Source organism: Carica papaya, chromosome 5 (genome assembly GCF_054855325.1).
Source record: "Carica papaya isolate Zhongbai chromosome 5, ASM5485532v1, whole genome shotgun sequence".
Lineage (NCBI taxonomy): Eukaryota > Viridiplantae > Streptophyta > Magnoliopsida > Brassicales > Caricaceae > Carica > Carica papaya.
This window is the reverse complement of record NC_142313.1, coordinates 8,814,581-8,835,792: the sequence shown is the minus strand read 5'-3', so window position 1 is coordinate 8,835,792 and position 21,212 is coordinate 8,814,581. Positions and strand designations below refer to the sequence as shown.

At 33.9% G+C, this 21,212-nt stretch overlaps 4 protein-coding genes and 1 non-coding gene across 9 annotated transcripts; 1 reads left to right on the top strand and 4 right to left on the bottom strand.

The window, feature by feature from the left end:
* Positions 1-89: 89 nt before the first annotated feature.
* LOC110810992 (Pentatricopeptide repeat (PPR) superfamily protein) lies at positions 90-2,201 on the bottom strand. 2 transcript variants are annotated; one of them, XM_088219904.1, is made up of 3 exons: positions 2,017-2,199; positions 941-1,856; positions 90-851 (listed from the first exon to the last, which is right to left on the bottom strand). In XM_088219904.1, the coding sequence occupies exons 2-3, from the start codon at positions 1,646-1,648 to the stop codon at positions 240-242; spliced, it is 1,320 nt and encodes a 439-aa protein (XP_088076030.1). In that variant the 5' UTR covers positions 1,649-1,856; positions 2,017-2,199; the 3' UTR covers positions 90-239. The 2 variants fall into 2 exon arrangements, with proteins under 2 accessions (XP_088076030.1, XP_021893032.1); XM_022037340.2 differs by having other exon boundaries at positions 941-2,201.
* A 409-nt stretch (positions 2,202-2,610) lies between these two features.
* LOC110811024 (calcineurin B-like protein 7) lies at positions 2,611-5,888 on the bottom strand. 2 transcript variants are annotated; one of them, XM_088219906.1, is made up of 9 exons: positions 5,186-5,888; positions 4,944-5,104; positions 4,714-4,796; positions 4,570-4,629; positions 4,209-4,317; positions 4,004-4,056; positions 3,628-3,708; positions 3,419-3,531; positions 2,611-3,211 (listed from the first exon to the last, which is right to left on the bottom strand). In XM_088219906.1, the coding sequence occupies exons 2-9, from the start codon at positions 5,053-5,055 to the stop codon at positions 3,169-3,171; spliced, it is 654 nt and encodes a 217-aa protein (XP_088076032.1). In that variant the 5' UTR covers positions 5,056-5,104; positions 5,186-5,888; the 3' UTR covers positions 2,611-3,168. The 2 variants fall into 2 exon arrangements, with proteins under 2 accessions (XP_088076032.1, XP_088076033.1); XM_088219907.1 differs by having other exon boundaries at positions 3,405-3,531; positions 5,186-5,887.
* Positions 5,889-7,580: 1,692 nt separating this feature from the next.
* On the bottom strand, positions 7,581-11,075 carry LOC110811041 (Acid phosphatase/vanadium-dependent haloperoxidase-related protein). Of its 2 annotated transcripts, none has more exons than XM_022037394.2 (2): positions 10,152-11,055; positions 7,581-7,881 (listed from the first exon to the last, which is right to left on the bottom strand). In XM_022037394.2, exons 1-2 carry the CDS (start codon positions 10,863-10,865, stop codon positions 7,720-7,722), a joined length of 876 nt encoding a protein of 291 aa, XP_021893086.1. In that variant the 5' UTR covers positions 10,866-11,055; the 3' UTR covers positions 7,581-7,719. The 2 variants fall into 2 exon arrangements, with proteins under 2 accessions (XP_021893086.1, XP_088076347.1); XM_088220221.1 differs by lacking the exon at positions 7,581-7,881 and adding an exon at positions 7,888-8,993 and having other exon boundaries at positions 10,152-11,075.
* A 503-nt stretch (positions 11,076-11,578) lies between these two features.
* On the top strand, positions 11,579-18,822 carry DL1B (DYNAMIN-like 1B). 2 transcript variants are annotated; one of them, XM_088219875.1, is made up of 16 exons: positions 11,580-11,933; positions 12,743-12,806; positions 12,896-13,000; positions 13,223-13,324; positions 13,701-13,751; positions 13,840-13,901; positions 14,008-14,098; positions 15,102-15,166; positions 15,472-15,666; positions 16,359-16,478; positions 16,702-16,772; positions 16,851-17,076; positions 17,187-17,237; positions 17,562-17,790; positions 17,945-18,084; positions 18,215-18,822. In XM_088219875.1, exons 1-16 carry the CDS (start codon positions 11,805-11,807, stop codon positions 18,341-18,343), a joined length of 1,830 nt encoding a protein of 609 aa, XP_088076001.1. In that variant the 5' UTR covers positions 11,580-11,804; the 3' UTR covers positions 18,344-18,822. The 2 variants fall into 2 exon arrangements, with proteins under 2 accessions (XP_088076002.1, XP_088076001.1); XM_088219876.1 differs by lacking the exon at positions 17,187-17,237 and having other exon boundaries at positions 11,579-11,933.
* A 1,166-nt stretch (positions 18,823-19,988) lies between these two features.
* On the bottom strand, positions 19,989-20,061 carry TRNAA-CGC (transfer RNA alanine (anticodon CGC)). The gene has a single exon. It is a non-coding gene; the product is annotated as a tRNA-Ala (tRNA).
* Positions 20,062-21,212: the final 1,151 nt, after the last annotated feature.

The window sequence follows — 21,212 nt, the reverse complement described above, 5'->3', positions numbered from 1 at the left end:
TATATTCCTTCATAAGAGGCAGCACGGAGGTTTCCTTTTTCTTCTTTTTCTAAAAAAAATACAAAAAAGGAAAGCGACTGAAACAGAGCTGGCAATTATTCCTTCCATAAATTGTTAGATAGGTATTGCTACAGATAAAAGAGGAGATAGCTGTATGTTTGGTTTCAGGTTATACTCTATCATAAATTTTTTCAGCTGCTTATCCTATCCTAGTTTTACAGCGAAAAATTTGACCTGTTTTACTCCATCATGAACACTTCTTCAAGCTCCAAATCAAAATTAGCAGCCCTCTTTTCTTGCCTCATCTTGCTCCAAACTTCATTCAACACTTCATATATCTCGTTAGATCTTGGATGTGATTTATCCTCCACAATGAACTTATGAACCTTGCCCCCCTCTTCAATGAAACTGTATCCAGCTGCTTTTGTTATTTGGCTGGACTTCATCACCTTCCTCAGCTTCGAAACCCTGTCCCATCTGCTTTTCGATGCATATATATTTGACAGTATAACGTAATTCCCTGGATTCCATGGTTCAAGCTTGAAGAGTGACTCGGCTGCTATTTCACCTATCTCAACATTGCCATATATGTTGCAGGCTCCCAAAAGAGCTCCCCACACAACAGAATCTGGTTTCATTGGCATGCTTTTTATGAGATCATAAGCTTCTTGCAGCTCCCCAGCACGGCCTAAAAGATCAACCATGCATCCGTAGTGCTCTAGTTTAGCATTAATACGGTACTTTTCACTCATCCACTTGAATAGCTGTCTGCCTTGTACAACCAGGCCTCCATGAGTGCATGCTAGCAGCAAACCCACAAATGTTACATCATCTGGTGCTGTTTCTTCCATCTGGAATAACAACAAAGTTCAATTTCTCTACATGTTTAACCCACATCAAATTCATAGCAATAAGCAATAAAAGAAAAGGAACTGCTTACCAGCATTTCATTGTAAAGTTCAAGAGCTTCGCAGGATTTTCCATGGATAGCCAAGCCCATGATCATAGAGTTCCATGAGCACAAATTTCTTCTGTTGCCAATATCATCAAACACTCGCCTAGCTTCATCAATTCTACCACATCTTGCGTACATTTCCAGTACAGCATTGCTCACGTACAGATTCTTGAAAAACCCCTTATTCCTCGCGTACGTTTCAATCCTCATTCCAACCTCCAGTGCCCCAAGACTTGCGCAGGCTGGAAGCACGCTAGCTATGGTAACGTGGTTAATCGTGCTTTCCTCCGTTTCCATGCTCAAGAACATGGCTAATGCTTCCGCGTACTTTCCAGTCTGCGAGTACCCAGATATCATTGCGGTCCAGGAAACCAAATTCCTATTGGGCATTGATCTAAACAATTCCAAAGCTCCGTCCATATCCCCGCACCTCGCGTAACCCGTGATCATCGAATTCCAAATGGGCAAATCTTTCATACTCATTTCATCGAACACCTGGCGCGCAAGCTTTAACTTACCAAACTTCGAATACATGGTAATTAAAGCGGTCAATGGGAAGGAATCATGTCCGAAACCCGATTTAAAAAATTGGGTGTGGAGCATTTGGCCGTAAAGAGGGGAGGGGAAGGAAGCGCATGCAGAAAAGAGGAAGGTGAAGGAGAATTGGTTTGGCGGGCAACCATTGAAACACATTCGAGTATACAGGGAGAAACAGCGGTGAGGTTGGTTTTGAGCAGAGTAGGCTTGAATAAGCTTGTTGTAGAAGAAGGCCGTAGGTTTGGAAGTAAGGTTGAGCAAGTTTTGGGCGTAAGTGATGTTGGGGATTTGTAGAAGCTCCGTTAGAAGGTATTGCGTCTGGTCAATGCCATTTCTTAGGCTATGTGCATGAATTTGTTTTAATCTGTTCATGAAAAATTTCTAATTATGATTTCAATTATAAAATTCACAGTTCCTACAGATAATATTGTTGGATCATAAAACATTCATAATTTAATTTTAGAGAGCTTAAGAGCCAATGAATCAGAATCGTCATTCCACAAATCAGAAACTCAAAAAAGAACCTTGTGGGAGAAATCAGAAACTTGATAGCTCCACATTCATGAAGGTAGTGAAGCAAATATCTGCAAACAACACACGCACTTCACCTTACAACATTAGATGAAAAATAAGTATTAAAACGAACGGCGGATTTTTTTAGAGGGTCGATTTAAACCTTCTTTTTTGTTTAATTTGGGAATTGCAACTGGATAGTCACTTTTCTTGAAATTTTTTTTTTTCATAGGATAAGTTTTTATTGAATTATGGTTAGAATATTCTGAGAATTAGTATATTGGTCAAAAAATATGGTCAAATGTGCTTTAAGTTATTTGCTAAAAGCTTTCAAAAAAAAGGAAATGGTATTAGGAGATTCCTTTTTTGGCCTAAAAGCTCCAGCTATTAGCACGTTTGACACATTGACAAATCCTTCATGCTTCTTTTGGAGCAAAAAGTACTTTTAGCGCTTTCAGCCACCAAAAAAAGTCAATCCAAACACCCTGGCTCGTCTTACCTAAAAGAGTACATCTGAAACGTAGTAATAAGTTTGGTCCTTATCCAACGAGAATCAGGAAACCTTTCTGTTCACAAAACATTAACTCTTGGGTCATTGCCACTCATTTCTCTTTGTGAAAGGCAAATGAAATCATCGCATTGCTGTCTCTGGTAAGTTTGTGCGTGTTTTCAGTAGAATACATTGAAAGTACTAGCTATATGATATATAAATACAAGAACTGAATATGATCATGAAAGGAAGCTTCAAGACCTGGTACTGTTCCTAACCTGCAGCTTATGGACACATTTATTTTCTGATTCTTATGAAAACATCCATACTAAGAGCACTTGGAATTGAGAGTTAGCATGTTACATGGGACTGATTTGGATAAAACCTGTAAAAGTCTGCAGCAGTTTCATTAGCTGGACTTTTATTGTTTTATAGCATAAATGGTACCAAGAAATGTAGCAGATTTCCACCCCAAATATATTGCTCATATCTTGTTAGGCGCCAAGTTTCCTCTTTGGAGATTATGTTTACCAGGAGATCACCTCACCGGAACCATGGTGCGACAATCAAGAAACCAAGGTTAAACAATTTTGCATACTCCCAACATGAGGAGAACAAGCCAAGAGGTGGCTTCAATGTCTTAGCATGTAGGTTATAATTGTGATTCTTCTGCTTAAGAGTTCAGTACAAAGCTGGGAAAAGCTAGAGTGACATCCCTGAGAAGCAAAAACCATAATATGATCATGTTATGCACAATAAAATACATGATCCTATATTGAAATGTTATACACAATTGCAAATGTTTTCCAAAATCTGCATGCAGACATCCTTCATAATCGGCCTTTTTGAAGCATTTTAGGCAGTGGAGGAATCATTTAATTAACTATGCAATAAATATATAAAACTAACTAGGATCTATGCACATTAATTGAGGAACAGTCATGTTCTTTAGCACTGATGGATTCTTTGTGACAAATTCTTTCCATTCTTCCTCATCAATTTTGCCATCACCATTGGCATCTGCTTCCATGAATGTCTGTATGACAGATAAGAAGAAACAAGCATTGAAATCTGAACAGTCAAAACCCATAAAATGTGCTTATCCAATAACAGACGAGAACAAATCACATACCCTGTCTACAATTGTTTCGACAATATCATCAGATAGCACAAGGTCAGACTCATGTAAAAGAGCCACCACCATCTCCTTCAACTGTCAATTTTCCAAGTAAAGAAGTCATGCAATTTCGTTGTACAACTTAACAAGACATGTTAAAAAGGGATTGCGGAACTTGTTTTGAAAATATAATCACATGGAAAGTTTTGTGAAGTATTCATATATATATATATATCTATAGTCCGAAGACTACAAAAACTAAAACCCCGTCGGGACTTTCCCCACACTTAAATGCTCAGTTTAATCAACAAGGATTTATTTACATATTAACTTTTCGAGAATCAATAGTTGAAACAGTTGGAGCAAAGGAGAAAATATCAACGTTATTCACCTCAATACGCTCAATAAAATCAGTGCGTCTCAAGTCATACAATTTAAATGCACCTGTCATAAAAAATCAACCATTTTACCAGCCATAACAAGTCAATAGCTATACCTCTGGCAGAACTTAGTTCCAATTAGGATATACTGAATATTCAATAGGAAGAAAATGGAAGACAAGAAAAAGATTATCCATCATTAAACGCAGATCTTACATTTGATTTTGTCTGTTTGGGGAGTTCTTGGGTGAAAGACAGCCAACGATCGAACAAATTCTCCAAATTCAATATGGCCATTACCATCCACATCAAAAAGATCAAATATCTACCCAAAAAAGAAAGATATCAGAAACAGTATCTTTATCAGATTTTTGTTAAAAAACCATTTAGTAGAAACTGAGAGCCCACTTGTTTCAAGCCATTAACATGCTTTCTTTTCTATCAGAAAAGGCTCTAATAAGCAGTACTAACACATCACATTAATTGGGTATTTCTTTCCTCAAAGATAGAAAATCATACATTAGCATATATTGAAAACATACGGTTGTAAGAAACAAAAACAATTAACACCACATACCCTATCTAAAAAGAAACTCTGTTTATTGCTGTTTCTAAGTACTGCAAGCTGAAGTTCTTCCTGCATCAGTCAAATAAAAAGGGAGTACACTCAATGAATATAATCTCACCAGTGAAGAAGAGAATAATTAGATAATAAATAAACCTTATGTATTAGCCCATCTTTGACGACAGAGCAGCTCAGATTCTTGTATAGCTCGTACAAGGATTCCACTTCATTTAAAGCAACTGACACACCCCAAAAGACAATCACATTTTAATGCACAAACTATATCACTCCGTTCATCCAACCCATAAATAAACAACCCAAATCAGAACGTAGATGAAGTGGTCAAAAATCAAATGCGGAGCATTGATAAAAAAAAAAAGACTCACAAGCAGTTTCAGAGGCAAGAACAGAGAAATTCTCTGATTGGGTCTTACGAGTGAAATTCTGCACTTGGAATTGTCGTCCCAATCTCGATTTCTTCGATGAATTGCAACCCATTTGAGAAATGACAATAGTTTTGCTCCTTTTTACTTGAACCTACCCTTCTCTGTAAAAATTATTATGTAAATAAGATTGTTTACATCTTTATTTCTGTAATCACGAAAAATCTCGTTAAGCTGAGAATTACCAGGCTATTCGCAGAGTCTTCGGTAGTTATTGACCTCTTTCTTCACTTTTATTTCCTAACGGCAGCTTTATTTGGTGAGTTACAAGTGCACAGCGCACGCCATTAGTGCCGTTGTGAAGAGCGGGGCTGCGTTAGTTGAACTTCATCTGAAACGGCGATCTTCTTTGATGTACAGAAGATAATTATCCACCCTAGAAATTATGTTATAGGCTTACTTTTAATTCTTTCTTTATTCAAATCAACTTTTACTTTTAAGAATATACAAATTATCCTCCTACTATTAAAAAACTTAATACCGACAAATATCAACAGACTTAAACGATGATGACATCATTTATTTTAGTTCATGTTGATGTCACGTAGATAAGATTGGCGCTAGTGATCTGCTGGAAAAATGGAACCAGTGCATAGAGGAAGAGCCGGGGCTTGTATCTCCGCAGCATGATGTTTTTCCATGAATGTTTCACTTTCATGGCATTGAAAAGGTCTTGAAACTCCTTGATGTTGTTTGTGCTGCAATGTTTTTTGGCAACATGTTATTGGCTTCCTCGATATGGCATCAAGTTGGGTGTGTCAGGGAAGAGAAAATGACCCAATTGTCATCACAGGAATCCTAATCATTTGGAATTTGATGTTAGAGTGATCTTCTCTCATCTTCCCTGGCGGCACCATTTTCAGTATGTAAACCGGAATACACTGCTGCAAATTAGTCAATTTTTTTAGTTAAAATTCGAAACAGCATCGGTCATGTTCAGTAATATTTGACGATGTTAATATTTACATATTTTTAAAAATTAAATAAAATTCAATTTAAATATTTTCTACAAGTTAGCAATCTTTATATCATACAACAGTTCTTTTGCGCACACAGTCTGGGTGGAATTGAATTGCAACCAAGTCCTCTCTCTACAATTTACCATAGTGGCATCTTAGTTTTGAGGTGGAGGGGACACGTGTTGACATAATATTTTTTATCATTTAAAAACTTAAAAGTCAGAATGGATCAGAAGATTTGTAAAAGTAATTGATAGACTGAATTTTTCCTTTGTTATTACTATTCGATTAAAGAATCTAATCGTTACTTAAATGTTCTTTTGATCATAATTTATTTTTAAAGTTAGCAATTTAATTTTATCAAATTGGTTATGGGTAACCTGCAATAGGAGGGTCACGAGCACTTGGGTGGTTGTACCCATTAAATCTTGTTCTACGAAAAACAATAATATAATAATTAATTGAAATTAGGGTGTGGGCCGGTCCAATCGGAACCCAACTTCAGGGTATAGTGGAGACAAGAATGGCACGAAAACAAGTGTTATTATTAGGTATCACGGTCCATGTAATTATGTGGAAAGCACACAAGATTAGAAATTAATGGAATTAGGTAAAACACAATTTTCTTTTATAAATAGTAATTTTCCCACTACGTTATTATTTAAAGATTTTATTCTGGAAAGACTAACATTTATATTTCTCAGAATTTGAAGTTTAATTTTCATTATAAAACATATTTTTTATTAAATCTTTTGCACTTATATTAAAGTAGAACAACAATGGATATATTTATACAGTAAGTAACTTTTGGTTTCCCGTAGACGTTTAGAGATGTGTGGGAAGTTGATCAAAAATGCATCTCATATTGATTTACATGACTCTTGATATTTAACTTGGTAGTCTAATTTACTAGTTGACAAATGATGATTTATAACAAGATAAAAATATTTTCTAAAATTTAATTTTTCTTTTTTAAAAAAAAAAAAAAAAAAAATCATATGTTGTATTTATAAAACTATATAAGAAATGTATTTATATATAAATAATAAGAATATAAATAAATCAGTTTTATAAGAAATACTAAAAAGAACAGAAGATACAAGAGTATAAAATATTTCTATGCACTACACACAGGAAACCCTAAATTTTTCATCCATTTCATTCCGTGGTTCCCATTCTACTAATGAACCCTTCCAAACTGAAGAAGATATTCAACTTTCAAGTTTTAATTCCACTCATCCATCGGGCATCCTCCCAAAACATACTTTTTAAACATATTTTTTTTGCTTCTCAATTCTTGAGTTTTATTTACTCAGTACGTAAAAACTAATTATGATTAATACATAATTAAATCAACTTTTCATAATTGTAATTATAACGTTTTATTAATTTAAATTTCTATTTTATTTATATTTCGTTGAATTAATGTTTAAACTGTATTGAATCTAACTACTTTGTATTGTGAAGTTTTAATCCAACAGTCAACTTTAATTATCTTGCAATACTAGTTCCCAAAAAGATTAAGAAAATATTAATCATGGGATCACTGCTTCATTCGGTTGAAGAGGCTGCCAAATTTCATATTTTTGTCAATGATCTAATCAAGCAAGAGCACTCTTCCTTTACGGGTGATCAAGTTATTTTCTTAATAAACAAATGATAGAATATATGTTAACTCAGAGATCAGCCTGTACATAATAAATAAGAGCAGTTTAAACATACCAATATAATCTGATCAAAAATTGCCTGCAAAAGCAGTCTCAGGTTGCAACCAAGCAACCCTGACAACATATACAAGCCACCATAATGCCGAGCACTGCTCCTGCAAGAACCTGTGATGGAGTGTGGCCGAGCAGTTCCTTGAGCTTTCTTTGACTTATAGGGTGCCCTTGGAACAAGTCCTCAACAATCAAATTAAGAACCTACTTGTGCAGGAAACAAAAAGATGTAGTCCACATCAAAGAGCAGGTAATAATAATCTGAAAGGCAAAGAGAAACAAGAAACTTGCTTTTGGCAGCCAACCAGAGATCCAGTGATGTGGTTATGAATGGCAATGAAAGTAATCAAACTGCATATGCTCCACAAAGTGAATGCAGCAGAAGCAACATATAATGATTATACATGAACGTTCGCGCAAGGTCCAAAAAGATGCAAGTTATAAAGCCATACTAGGAATGATAAGTGGAGAGACAAGTTCGGAACTTCAAATTTCCTGTATATGATCCTGTGGTGGCAGGCTTATCCTAAGCTTCTAATATTTTATTTCCAAAGAAAAAATCTATGTATTTTATAAATGCAATCTATGATTTAGAGTATATCATCATAAATAGTTATAATTTGGAGATGATACACCAAAAGAAACTTTACATGACCCTGGCACAATACTTCTACTAACTCTAGAACTTGAAAATGAAGTGTACAAAGCGAATTATCATCAATTGATTTCTTAAGTACCCACTAGCCCATTAATTTTTCCTGGCTTATGAAGCCCATAGTTTTGACCTTTCAACACTAAATAGAGGGGGAAAAAAGAAAGAAAAATAAATTAGGGTGCATCATAAACTACTAATGGAGTAAAGAAGTTACCAAACATTAACTTCTGTCAGTACTTAAAATCCTAAACACTTGCATACTCAAGAAAGAGAAGAAAGTGGTATATGTTGAGAGGAAAATCAAAGCTATTAAACAATCCCTTTTTTGATTGATGGTACACAGCTCCGCTCCTCAAGCACCAAAAAGATAAAAGAATGGATCAGCACTCCCAGGTCCAAAATGAGCAGAGTTGATACCGCTCCGAACTTTGAGTCATAAAAGGAAGAAATCAAAAGAAGATAAAAAACATCCTTATAATTGAAACCAACATGAATTCCAAATAACTGGATGGTAGTGAAAGTGGAAGGAGCTCATTATATCTTCCCCAGCAGGAGCCAGCAAGAACCATTTATTAACAAAAGTTGCTAGTTTGGTTTCAATTACTAACAAAGCTCTTCTTTTGACTTGTTTATCCAGCCATGCAATACTTTCCCCCATCACCTATAGAAAACTCAAGTAGTACCATACAGAATCAGGACAGCACATAGACAAAATTAGCTTCAAACGACAGACATTGGCAATAGCATGACGGTTCTGAGACAGGTTATTCCATCAGTTATTTATCCATGATGCAAATTTACCAATACAGATAAGTACAAGAACAGAAATTAACTAACAACCACAAAACTACCTATCTGGTTAGAACTTAGGTCCTGAAATTAGCTTTTAACGTAGTTAAGCTTTGAATTTGATGTCATCAAGTCCAAGTACCATACAGAGCATCCTATCCCTCATCATATTCTTGTATGTCTTCGAAAAACCCAACCACTATATGAGCATCTAGTAATGCTCTTTGCTTCCTCAATCCTTCTTTACAGCTAAAGAGAATATCATTGAAAGGCAAAGAACCACCCATGTAAGAAAGGAATTCACAAAATAGAGTCTATCAAACTATCTAAGATATTCCTTCAATCATCTCATCACAGAGAGAAAAACTTTTCATCAAAGATAGCAAATTTCATAAGGAACCACTGCTCTTTAATCTTTTCAGAAAGATAGAAAATTTCCTCAAGAACTCTTTTATTTCTTTCTTTTCTTATAATCCAAACATGATTAAAGGAATGAGGAGTACGACTTCTATCCTAACTTTACTGTTACAGACCTAATGCCATCACATGCCTCCAGTTCATCTTCAATAAGAAACCTCTCCAACCACCCAACAAAGATTAAGAAGCCAGATTCCATAACCGTCTACCTCAGGGCAGGAGTTAAATTCCTTAAATCTCCAAAACATCTAACAATTATCTGATAAAAAACTAATTAGGACACTTTTTACTCTTCTCCTTCCTGATATATAACAGCATTCTTCTGGTGAACCTTATGCCAAATATGATTCACCAGAGGCACAGCCAGGACAATAGCATCCAGCAATTGTATCAATCACAAAAAACCAACAGGTTTACATCAATTTTTATTCATTTAGGAACATAAGACAGTCCTATAATCCAAGGTAACAACAGCCATGGATAAGTAAACCAAAAAGGAAAAGAGAATGAAAAGCCTACAAGACAAGAATAAATCCTCTATTCACCAAAACAAACAAGAAAACATTAAAGATAAAAAGCACAACAAAACGAAAGTCAGAAAGAAAATGCTTACCTCAGCTTGCATACCCGCATGGCGTCTAACACCAATTGCATCATACATAACAATCGAACTAAACCCCAAACAAACCGGAAATAAAGAATCTGCTACTCCATGACATAGCGCTACCGACGTCGTCAAGGCCGTACAAAGTGCCGAATGCGAAGAAGGCATGCCACCAGACGCAAAAAATAACCTAAAATCCCACTTTCTCTCCACGAAGAAGTTCAAAAAAACCTTCGTAGACTGCGCGATAAACCACGCAAATAAGCCGGATATAAACGTCGGGTTCGCCATTAGTGTCGCCACAAACGGGCTGATTCGAACTTTAGCGCTCGCCGTCACGCTCAACAGTGCAACCCCAATACCTCCATTTTGCAAGCATCTGCCGCCGTGTTGCTCCCGAAACTTTTCCGTATCGGCGGTATACGCCCTTAAAGTGGAAACCCATCTCCGGGTTTGTTTGTAAGCTAAGTGCTTGATGCTTTGGAAGATTGGCAGCAGGAACAATAACTGGTTCAAGGGGAAAGTGCTATTAGTACAACTCTGTTTTGGGCGCGAGAGATTTGACTGGGATTTATAGGAAAAGGAAACCGTAGAGGATTTAAACTTGTTGATAGAAGTAAGACTGAAGAATGATACGGGAGTTGGGTACAAGCGCTTGGTTTTCGTGGTAATGGGATTGAAAGAAAGAAAGCTAAACCTGGGTTTCGCATTAATCAAGTCCATGGCAGAGACGTCCGCGCTCCAGTTCAGTCCGCATTATACCGCCAATTAAACCAAACAGAGGGAAAAGAGAAAGAAAGGGGGAGAGAGAAAGACAAGACGAGTTGAGTAGAGAAAGAAACAGGGACGAGAAAGAGACGAGCTGATTGGTATTTATGTGCAGTGGAAACGTGTGGTAGAAAGAGCCCTTGTCTTGTCCCATTATAACGAAGATGCCATTCGAGTTCTTTTAAAGCAAGGAATATGCCACTAACAGGGGAGACTCCGGGATTAAGGTCACTGAGAGAGATGCAGATGAATGCGTGACTGTAAATAGTCAATTGTCATTGACTTTTACGAGCACTTGCATATATGTGCTGGGTTCAGCAATCAGCGATACGTTATACATGTTTTGTTGTATTTGGGGTTTTGGGGGCTTGCAATAATTAAGATTAAATTAAATATTTATGTGATGAATAGATTATAAACTTTTATTTAAATAAAAAAATTAATTTCATAATCATATCATATTGTTAAGTGAGTTCAATTAACTCTACTATATTATTTATAAAATTATATATTTAATGTGTGTAATTTTTTTTCTCGTCAATAATAATTCTGATCACATAATAAATAATAGATTTTTTTTATTATTATTTTTAGTAATTTTTTGTCCTATTAAGTATAATAAATAATATTAATCCTCACAAAAATACTTCTATACGTTGGAAAGTTTCCGTCCTCTCTCAAACAACCAACCAAACCGTTCCGGTTAGTTCGGCTCGGAAACCTGTTTTATAATTTATTATTATTCTCTTTTTTTTTTTTTCTTCTTCTTTTTTTCTTTTCCAACTCTTCCATTTCCTCCCTAACCAACAAGCCATCTCCAATTTCCCACCCGCGACACGCCTCACCCAATCACCAGCTTCCCGATTTCATCTTGGACTCACCGGGTAGACTTGCATGGAGAACCTGATAACATTGGTGAACAAGATACAGAGGGCCTGTACGGCCCTCGGTGATCACGGCGAAGGGAGCGCATTGCCTACTCTCTGGGACTCCTTGCCTGCCATTGCCGTCGTCGGTGGCCAGGTCAGATCGCGATCTCCTCTTCATCTCTTAATTTTGAATACTGAGCTTCTTTCTCATTTTTTTTTTCCTGTTTTTTTAATTGCATATCTACAGTTGCATTTCATTATTAAACAACATCTCGTCACTCCTGTTTTGGATCCTTCGTTTCATTTATCTTTTTCGTTTTATCCTTTAATTTTTCTTGTTGAACCCGAGCTGGTCATTTATGTTTGATTGCATTCTGAACGAGTTACTTGTTGTCTTTGGCCCATGTAACCCTGTCGTTTATTGATTATTTATCTGCTTCTCATATCGATTGTGTTATGATTCCATTTTCATTTGATATACATTCAAAGTTTTAATATATAAGTAAAACCCTCTTTCATTATGGGTGAGTTCCACATACTTTTCCTTTTCTGTTCTTTGATTGCAAATGAAACAATCGTCCAAATCTTTCGGTTCATTTAACATCTTCTAGATTCTAATGGTTGTTGAAAAATTCTATATGCAATGCTTGAGGGGTATATTTGGGAAATGGTTGTCGGAAAATTCTAATTTTTGCGTTTGCATGCTATTTGTTCACATGAACATTAGGCCGCCTTGAAAATAATTATCGCCTAGTAGGTTTATTAGTGATTTTATGCTCATATCACGTTCATAGTGTGCATGCACATGCACATGCGCATGAATACAAACACAAATAGGAAGATGTATTATACACACACACACATCAAGCACACTTCTTTTCTTATTCCTTCTTCTATGTTTGGGTGGCGGGGAGAAGAGGGTAATATCTGATTTAATTGTATAGATTTGGTGATGCTTTGTAGAGCTCTGGAAAGTCTTCAGTGCTAGAGAGCATAGTTGGAAAAGATTTCTTACCTCGCGGGGCAGGTACTCTTGCTGTAATTCTTTATGTAAAGAAAATATGTATATAATGTTTTCATGGGAGACATATATGATGCAACATATCTTGCCTGTAGGAATTGTTACACGGCGACCTCTTGTCTTGCAGCTTCATAAAATTGATGAAGGAAGAGAATATGCAGAGTTTATGCACCTCCCTAGGAAGAAGTTCACTGATTTTGGTATATCTCTGTTATAACAGATTTTCCTTACCCTTTGAAAGATATTAAGAATATTTTCTCTCCATTTTCGCACAGTTTTTGCCTTTATCTTTTTGGTAAAAATTTTCACTTCTTTCTGTTACATATTACGTCTGTGTTATATTTGTTTTCAGTCTATTTAATGATTATGCATTTTATTTTTCTGGTTCTATTACATATTTTAATATTCTATTTTGCATGTAGCTGCTGTGAGGAAGGAGGTGTCCGATGAGACCGATCGAGAAACTGGACGCACCAAACAAATTTCTAGTGTTCCAATTCACCTTAGCATCTTTTCTCCTAATGGTGAGCTGCATAACTTTTTAGCATGAATTTAATCTTATCCAAGAACTAATTGGAATCTATAAATGATTCAGTAATGTCCTCTAATTATAAATTTGGTTACTTTGACATGAGAAAATTGGAAGTTCCAATCTCTAAAATCAGTTGGTCTCTTGTTTGAACTCTTCAACATAATAATGAAGCTATTTTGTTTTTGAATTAAAATAGGTGTACGGCAGCAATTGCCAGCTTAAGTAGACTTTTGTAGTTCATAAGATTTACTTGAGGTGGAAGAGTAATAGTCTGATGGGTCGTTCATCCTCTTAAGATTTCCTCATTCTTTATGTTTCATACATTATTCTGTCTGACAGATTTATTTGGATCTTTTTAATCCTTGCAGTTGTGAACTTGACATTGATTGATCTTCCCGGACTTACAAAAGTAGCTGTGGGTGAGTTGTGTTACTTGCATATTTCAATTATTATTCAAACACCTTTATTCACTTCACTGTAGACATTATACTCATTCTTCTATTGCAGAGGGTCAACCTGAGAGCATTGTGCAGGACATAGAAAATATGGTTAGGTCCTACATTGAGAAGGTATCTATCATCTGAAATTATGAGATGAAAGTAATGAGTATAGTTAGTAAACATGTGATTACTGCATAATGGATTTTTTGGAGCGAAATTCTCTCTCTTGTTGCAGCCCAACTGCATTATACTAGCTATTTCTCCTGCAAATCAAGATCTTGCTACATCTGATGCAATTAAGATCTCTCGTGAAGTTGACCCTAAAGGTATCTTTGTTGTTACCTTTTTAGCCCTTTCTGCAGTTTCAAGATCTATCTGCTACTTTTGAAGTACTTGATAAGACCTGTTGAATTGGTAGTGTATCTTAACTCTCCTCATAGTAATAAAACCTGAAGGCTATTGGCATGAGAAGATGTAAAATAGAAATTAAACAAAAAGAACAAGGAGATGAATATCAATAAGATAACTACAAGAGAATTAAAAAAAAAAAAAGATGGGCGGATTTTCTTCCTCACCTACATGAAAATCAAGCCTTTCATTATGTAAGTCATAGGTTGAGGAGAAGTAATTATTCATGTTTTAGAATATACTAATTCTTGATGAAAAGTTCATTTGTAGATCATTTTTTGTACTGAATTTGGGTTTAAATTTAAATTTACATGATAATTTAATTCTAAGAACTAAATGTTTGTGCATCATTCAGCTTGTATTGATAATTTCTATACTTGTCTATTGTATTAAAAGATGAAAATAAGCATTCATCTTTCAACATGACATAATTGACCTTGGTTCTTAGATTGACGACTTCCATTTATTTTCTTCTCCTTGCTGGGAGTATATTCAATGGCTCAGAATAGATATGTTGTAAGCATGAGCCTCTCTCTTTCTGCATACTGGAATGGTAATTACCATGCTCTGCTGCCTACTAACATAGATAAAGTAAAAAACCGATTAAAGTTCAAACTGTGGTATAGTAGGTCTATTCGTCAATAGTTTAGATGGTACTGTTTACTTTCCTTGGCAATTGTAGTACTAAAATTTGTCAATGTTGTTCGGAGGTGAAGAATTATACTTCACTTGATTTTCAACATGTGAATCATTTTGACAATGCATATGCTGAGATTCTAAAGTAATAATTATCTAGCATTTTGAAATTGTATCGTCGTTTTTGTTAATATTTCTTAATAATGTTTCACATTTTACTAAATGAATGCAGCTTTTCCCGTTATGCTGATACTGATTTATAGTTTGATTGGTTATTAAATTCAGGGGAGAGGACTTTTGGTGTTTTAACTAAGATTGATCTTATGGACAAGGGCACTGATGCTGTTGATGTAAGTTTGCTTTCAGGCATGTAAAATTAAGGAATCCATAATATTAAAGAAGTAGTATCTGCAATTTTACTTTCAAAGTTGTGTAACAAGTCATGACGAAGTTTTATGAATGAAAAAGATCTATAGTTTGTGAGATGGATAGAATGAAGATATGTTTCATTACGATGACGCAATGTGACTGACGAGGAAAGAATGGAGATTATGCTGCATTAGGATGATGAATATTTTCACTGATGAGGATATGAATGTTAAATTAAAGATCCTTATTCATTTTAATGACTTTGTCAGTAAAACTTGTATTTTAGATTCTTGAGGGAAAATCATACAAGCTACGGTATCCCTGGGTTGGCGTTGTTAATCGATCTCAAGCTGACATTAACAAGAGCGTTGATATGATTGCTGCTCGCCGTAGAGAGCGTGAGTACTTCCAAAGTACCTCGGAGTATCGACATCTTGCTGACAGGATGGGTTCCGAGTATCTAGGGAAGATGATGTCTAAGGTTTGTAGATTTTACTTTTGTAAGATTGGTATGCATTTGTTGATTATAGTTTGTGTTCATGGAAATTTCCTACATGGAACAAACAGAAACACAGAAATGCTAGAGATTTCCTTTCATTTTCCCATACTTCAACAAGAAAGTAAATTTGCAGTTTTACCATAATTTCTTTGTTATTTTATGGTGGATTATGTATTGATATAGCGATCTAGGATGAAGAGAATAAGTACAATACTTAGACAGGAAATTTTTTAAAGAATCAAAATTGGAGATCTCGAATATCAATAATTGCAAGTAACTCAATATTTGTATAACAATCATATGAGTAGACTACCTGATACTTTAGCTGAACTACCCCATTTTCAAGCACTAAAATACAACCAAAATAAAAATACGAATTCTTAAGTTTATCTAGATATTCTATTAAAAATAGAAAAACAAGTCAGTCAATTGAATCAGCTATGCCACAGAATAAATAAACAAGATCCTAACTACCTAGAAAATAGTAAACTCATATAATCATTAATCTTATGCATGCCAGGTTTTTGGATAAACTAAACACCTTAATAATACATAAACATTGGAATCACATAAAAATATCTCATTATTGAAATATGATTATTTTAGTGTCTTTCTGCTGCCTCATATATACTTGGGCAGTTGGCACTAAACATGGTTAAATTTGTTTTTTTCAGCATTTGGAAACTGTTATTAAGGCTCGAATACCTGGTCTTCAGTCTCTTATTACAAAGACTATTGCAGAACTCGAGGCAGAATTGAGCCGTCTTGGGAAGCCTATTGCTGCTGATGCTGGGGTAAATATTTTGTTTCATTTATTCTGATCTCAATCTTTTCTTTTTGCTTCTTTCTGGTTTAGTATAGATACTATCTCTGATAGAAGTGGTTGATAAGGCAGGACAATTGAGTTTTCTTTCCATGTTTACATGTCTGATTATTATTATCTATTTTTGCTTATTTGAACTTGCACTTGTAGGTTGCATCATTTTAAGCCTGGTAAAATTTCTTTCTTGGATGCAGGGAAAATTGTACGTGATAATGGAAATTTGTCGTGCTTTTGATCAAACATTTAAAGAACATCTTGATGGCACGTGGGTATTTTTGACACTCTTTTTCATTATCAGATCAACTGGGTCATGACTTGGCTGTTTTTCATTTTATGCATGCAGACGCCCTGGTGGTGATAAAATCTATGGGGTGTTTGATAATCAATTTCCTGCTGCTCTGAAGAGGTTGCAATTTGATAAACATCTTTCAATGGATAATGTACGAAAACTAATCACAGAAGCTGATGGGTATCAGCCGCATTTAATAGCTCCAGAACAAGGATATCGCCGTCTTATTGAATCTACTTTAGTAACCATCAGGGGTCCTGCTGAGGCAGCTGTTGATGCGGTGAACATTCATCTTTGAAACTTCGTTGTCTCATTTTCAAGTATTTATACTATATTTATTACTGTAATTGATAATTTAATTTGGTAAGTATTTCTTTCACCAATTTTCAGGTTCATTCTATTCTGAAGGATCTTGTTCACAAGTCTATCAGCGAGACACATGCAAGTTCCCCTAATAATATTTTACTTTTGATTGGTTTCCATTTTTTGTTGTATCTAGGAAGTTAATGTTACATAAGCACTCTGATAAACTAATTAGAGAAAAATTGAAGTTTTAGTTAAGTAGCATTTAGAAGATCAGCAATAAAGTATGACCTTGTAATGTTTAGCTGCATATCCCGGGGTTAGGAAAACCTGAAAGAGGATTTGGAGTAGCCTATTTATACTTGTAGTTTCAGATCCATTCTTTTCCATTATCATTATGTTATCCATCAAGCCCGTTTCCTATACAATTATCATTAGGTTAATGGTTCTTTTTGCATGCAGGAGCTGAAGCAATATCCCACTCTTAGAATGGAAGTTAGCAATGCGGCTGTTGAGTCACTGGACAGGATGAGGGAAGAAAGCAAAAGAGCAACTCTCCAGCTTGTCGATATGGAGTGTGGTTACCTGACTGTTGAATTTTTCCGGAAGCTTCCTCAAGATTCTGAGAAGGGTGGAAATCCTACACATTCAATTTTTGATAGATACAATGATTCATATCTACGGCGAATCGGTTAGTAGCTAAAAGATATTGATGATTTTATAAATTTGATTCATATATTATAAGTACTGGGAAGATAAATTTTGTACATACCTGTTTACATCAGAAATCTTGATTTAAACATCGTTTTCATTTTCTTTTTTATTCCTCTTGGAAACAAAAACAGGATCCAATGTCTTGTCCTATGCGAACATGGTCTGTGGAGGTTTGAGGAATTCTATTCCCAAGTCCATTGTCTATTGCCAAGTGCGTGAAGCAAAACGCAGCTTGCTTGACTTTTTCTTCACCGAACTGGGTCAGAAAGAGGTGACTATATCATGTTACTTTCTGCACTTCCCTTCATCCCCACCATTTTCCTTCATATGTTGCCAGACAATTGGTTAAATGAACCAGCTAAATTATGGTACTTCACCATTCTGTTAATAAATTTTTGCAGACTAAACAATTGGCAAAATTATTGGACGAAGATCCAGCTGTTCAACAACGTCGTTCGTCTCTTGCAAAGAGGCTAGAATTATACAGAAGCGCACTATCAGAAATAGAAGCAGTTGTCTGGGCTAAGTAAAGGTGGTAGGTAGCCATTTGTTGATAGGATTACTCTCATTCTTTAATTCATGAATATCACTAATCCATAGTAGAGGAGGATCAAGCAGACTGCTTATTTTCATCCGCTGCTTAATTAGGTTATCTCATTCAATCCACTGTTCTTCTTGTTAGCACCGGTTACATGTCAGTTGCTTTTCTTCCGGCTTTAAGCAGCACTGGTAATGATAGGAAATTTTCAGCGACATGGAATTATGACCTATTGATCGTTGACTGTCATCATTGTTGCCATTTTTGTTAGTGTTATCACAAAACTATTAGCATTGTTTGATGGATTCATCTATTCTACACATATATGTATTAGCCTTTTCATGTGATTGAAAATCTTGAGTTTATAATACTACTACTAATTATTTGTAATTATTTTTTTTTTTTTTGGTGAAAAAATAATGTAATTTGTTGTTGAAAATTATTCAGTATTTGTGTAAGCTTTTATGTTTAGTAATTGGTAAATTTAGTTATAATACTTCTTCAAGAAGACTGACTGCATAATTTTTGATTTCTCACTATCTTGTACCATGTGTATTTAGTGTGTGTTTGGTTCGTCTTCTATTTTTGTTGTTAAAAAGTAAAAATTTAATTAAGTATTAAAAAAAAATATTTTTAAATAAAAGTAGATGTTTTTTTATTTTTAACAAAAACGAAATTAGAAGTTAAAATTAGATACTTTTAATAAATAACTTTATGATGTATAGGTAAATAATATTTTGTATGAGTATATTATTAATTTTATATCTTATGACTTAATAAATTTAATGTCCTTAAAGTAAAAACTTGTTATTAATTCACAATTAACAATTTTATATTTATTATAAATAATACTTATTTTTCTTTAAAATTTTTTTATTTTATTTCAATTTAATAATTTTATTTTTAGTTCAATGCAAATATCAAAGTTTAAATTAATATATATGTGTATTTACTTATATAGTTATTTAATTAATATGTGCTTTATAGATGTGCTGTATACATTTTTTCTTTAGAATAATATATTATTGAACATATATAACTATAAGTAAATAAACATTTGTTTTTGAAATACGGGCTTACAATCTTCTAAAAAAACACACATAGTTATCTACAAAACGAAATATATTAATTTGACTTGCTTTTGAATTGGTCGAGATAAGTTGGGTGCACATTACTTTCTATATATATATATATATATACATGCATACATATATAGTTCTTTTTTTAAAATAAATAAATAAATTTTATTAAAAAAAAAGTGAAGAAACTCATCTTAAATTTACATTTTTATTTAGTTTTAAATATAAAATATGAATTTATTTTTTTGTGTTAGTAATGTTTAAATCTGAGAGGAGGAGCTCTTAAAAGACTAAAGAAAAACTGCTGTTAAATTTTAAGATGCGTACAAAATTTAAATACCAAAAAATAAAGTAAAAAACTATCAATATATATTTTACATACAGGGAAGGGAAGGGAAGGGAAGGGAAGGGAAGGGAAGGGAAGGGAAGGGAAGGGGGTTTTCTTCAAAGACTTTTGCTGTTTTATTTTGTGTCTAGAAATTCCTCCTAAAATATATTTTTTTTAAATTTGGAAAAGACACGTCATAATTCAGGGTCAAAGTCAAAAATAAAAAACCATGGAGGTGCGGGGAATCGAACCCCGTGCCTCTCGCATGCGAAGCGAGCGCTCTACCATATGAGCTACACCCCCGTTGTGATATTCGGACACAAATATTAAAATTATTTCAATTTAAAATCCCGGTAACTTGAACTCAAGAGTTTACCAAATTATAAATCTGAAAGTTAAGAGCCTATTTGGATTCAGCATACCGAGTTTTTTTTAGTGAAAAAAGAAAAATGAGAGCTTTGAGTTGAGTGCTAAATTTCTCTCTACATATACAATGTGGATGAATATGAAATTTGTCAAATTTATTGGTATCACATTATGAATTAAATTGTATAAATACCCCTTTAACTTAAGTTTTAGAAAATGCCTTTTTATTTTAAAAAAATTAAATAAAATATTTTCATGGTTTGTTTTTTCTATTTCTAACTCTTAAAATTCAATGTTATTTTTAAATATTTTTCGTATATTATTTTCATTAAATCAAAATAAAATTAACCAGATATAATATAATCCAAGATTATGAATAATGATTTTTTCTGAATTTAAATGAGAATTTAGTGGAAAATTTTTCAAGAAAACAAGATTTAACACTTCATTCCATTTTAAATCAAACAAGATTTTTTTTAAAAAAAAAAATCACCACTTATTTAAAGCTTGAGAGAAAAAAAAACAAAAAGAGTCTTTCTCTCATCCTACCTTTTCTCCATATATAATAATATATATTTTCTATATAATATTATTCCTAAACCATCTTTCTATAAGCAAATTATATGCTTATTTATTCATTTTTCTTGAATATTTAAGATTTATAATTCTTTAGAATAATTTGTTCTTTTCATATTTAAAATATACTTATAAACCTAATCTAATTACTATAGAAATAACAAAAGAATTCTTCTAAAAAAATTAAGAATTCTTATTTCTCTTTAGATGTTGAAACTAATACCAGAAATAAATCCCTAACAAAAATCATAGATAAAAAATGAATGATAGGAATGGAAAGATATTTCTGTTGGATTTTTTCTAACGTGTGAGTTTAATGTGGATCTTAATGTGTATCATACTATCAATTTAATAAACTCGTTTAACAGTAATAAAAAATATAGCTAAACAATATTGGGTCTTAATGCATAAAGTTTAAGTATGAAATTATAATGTGCAAATATTTTTTTTGTAATATTTTCATTTTATGATGGACGAAATGAGAATTATAAAAATTAGTCGATATAAAAGGC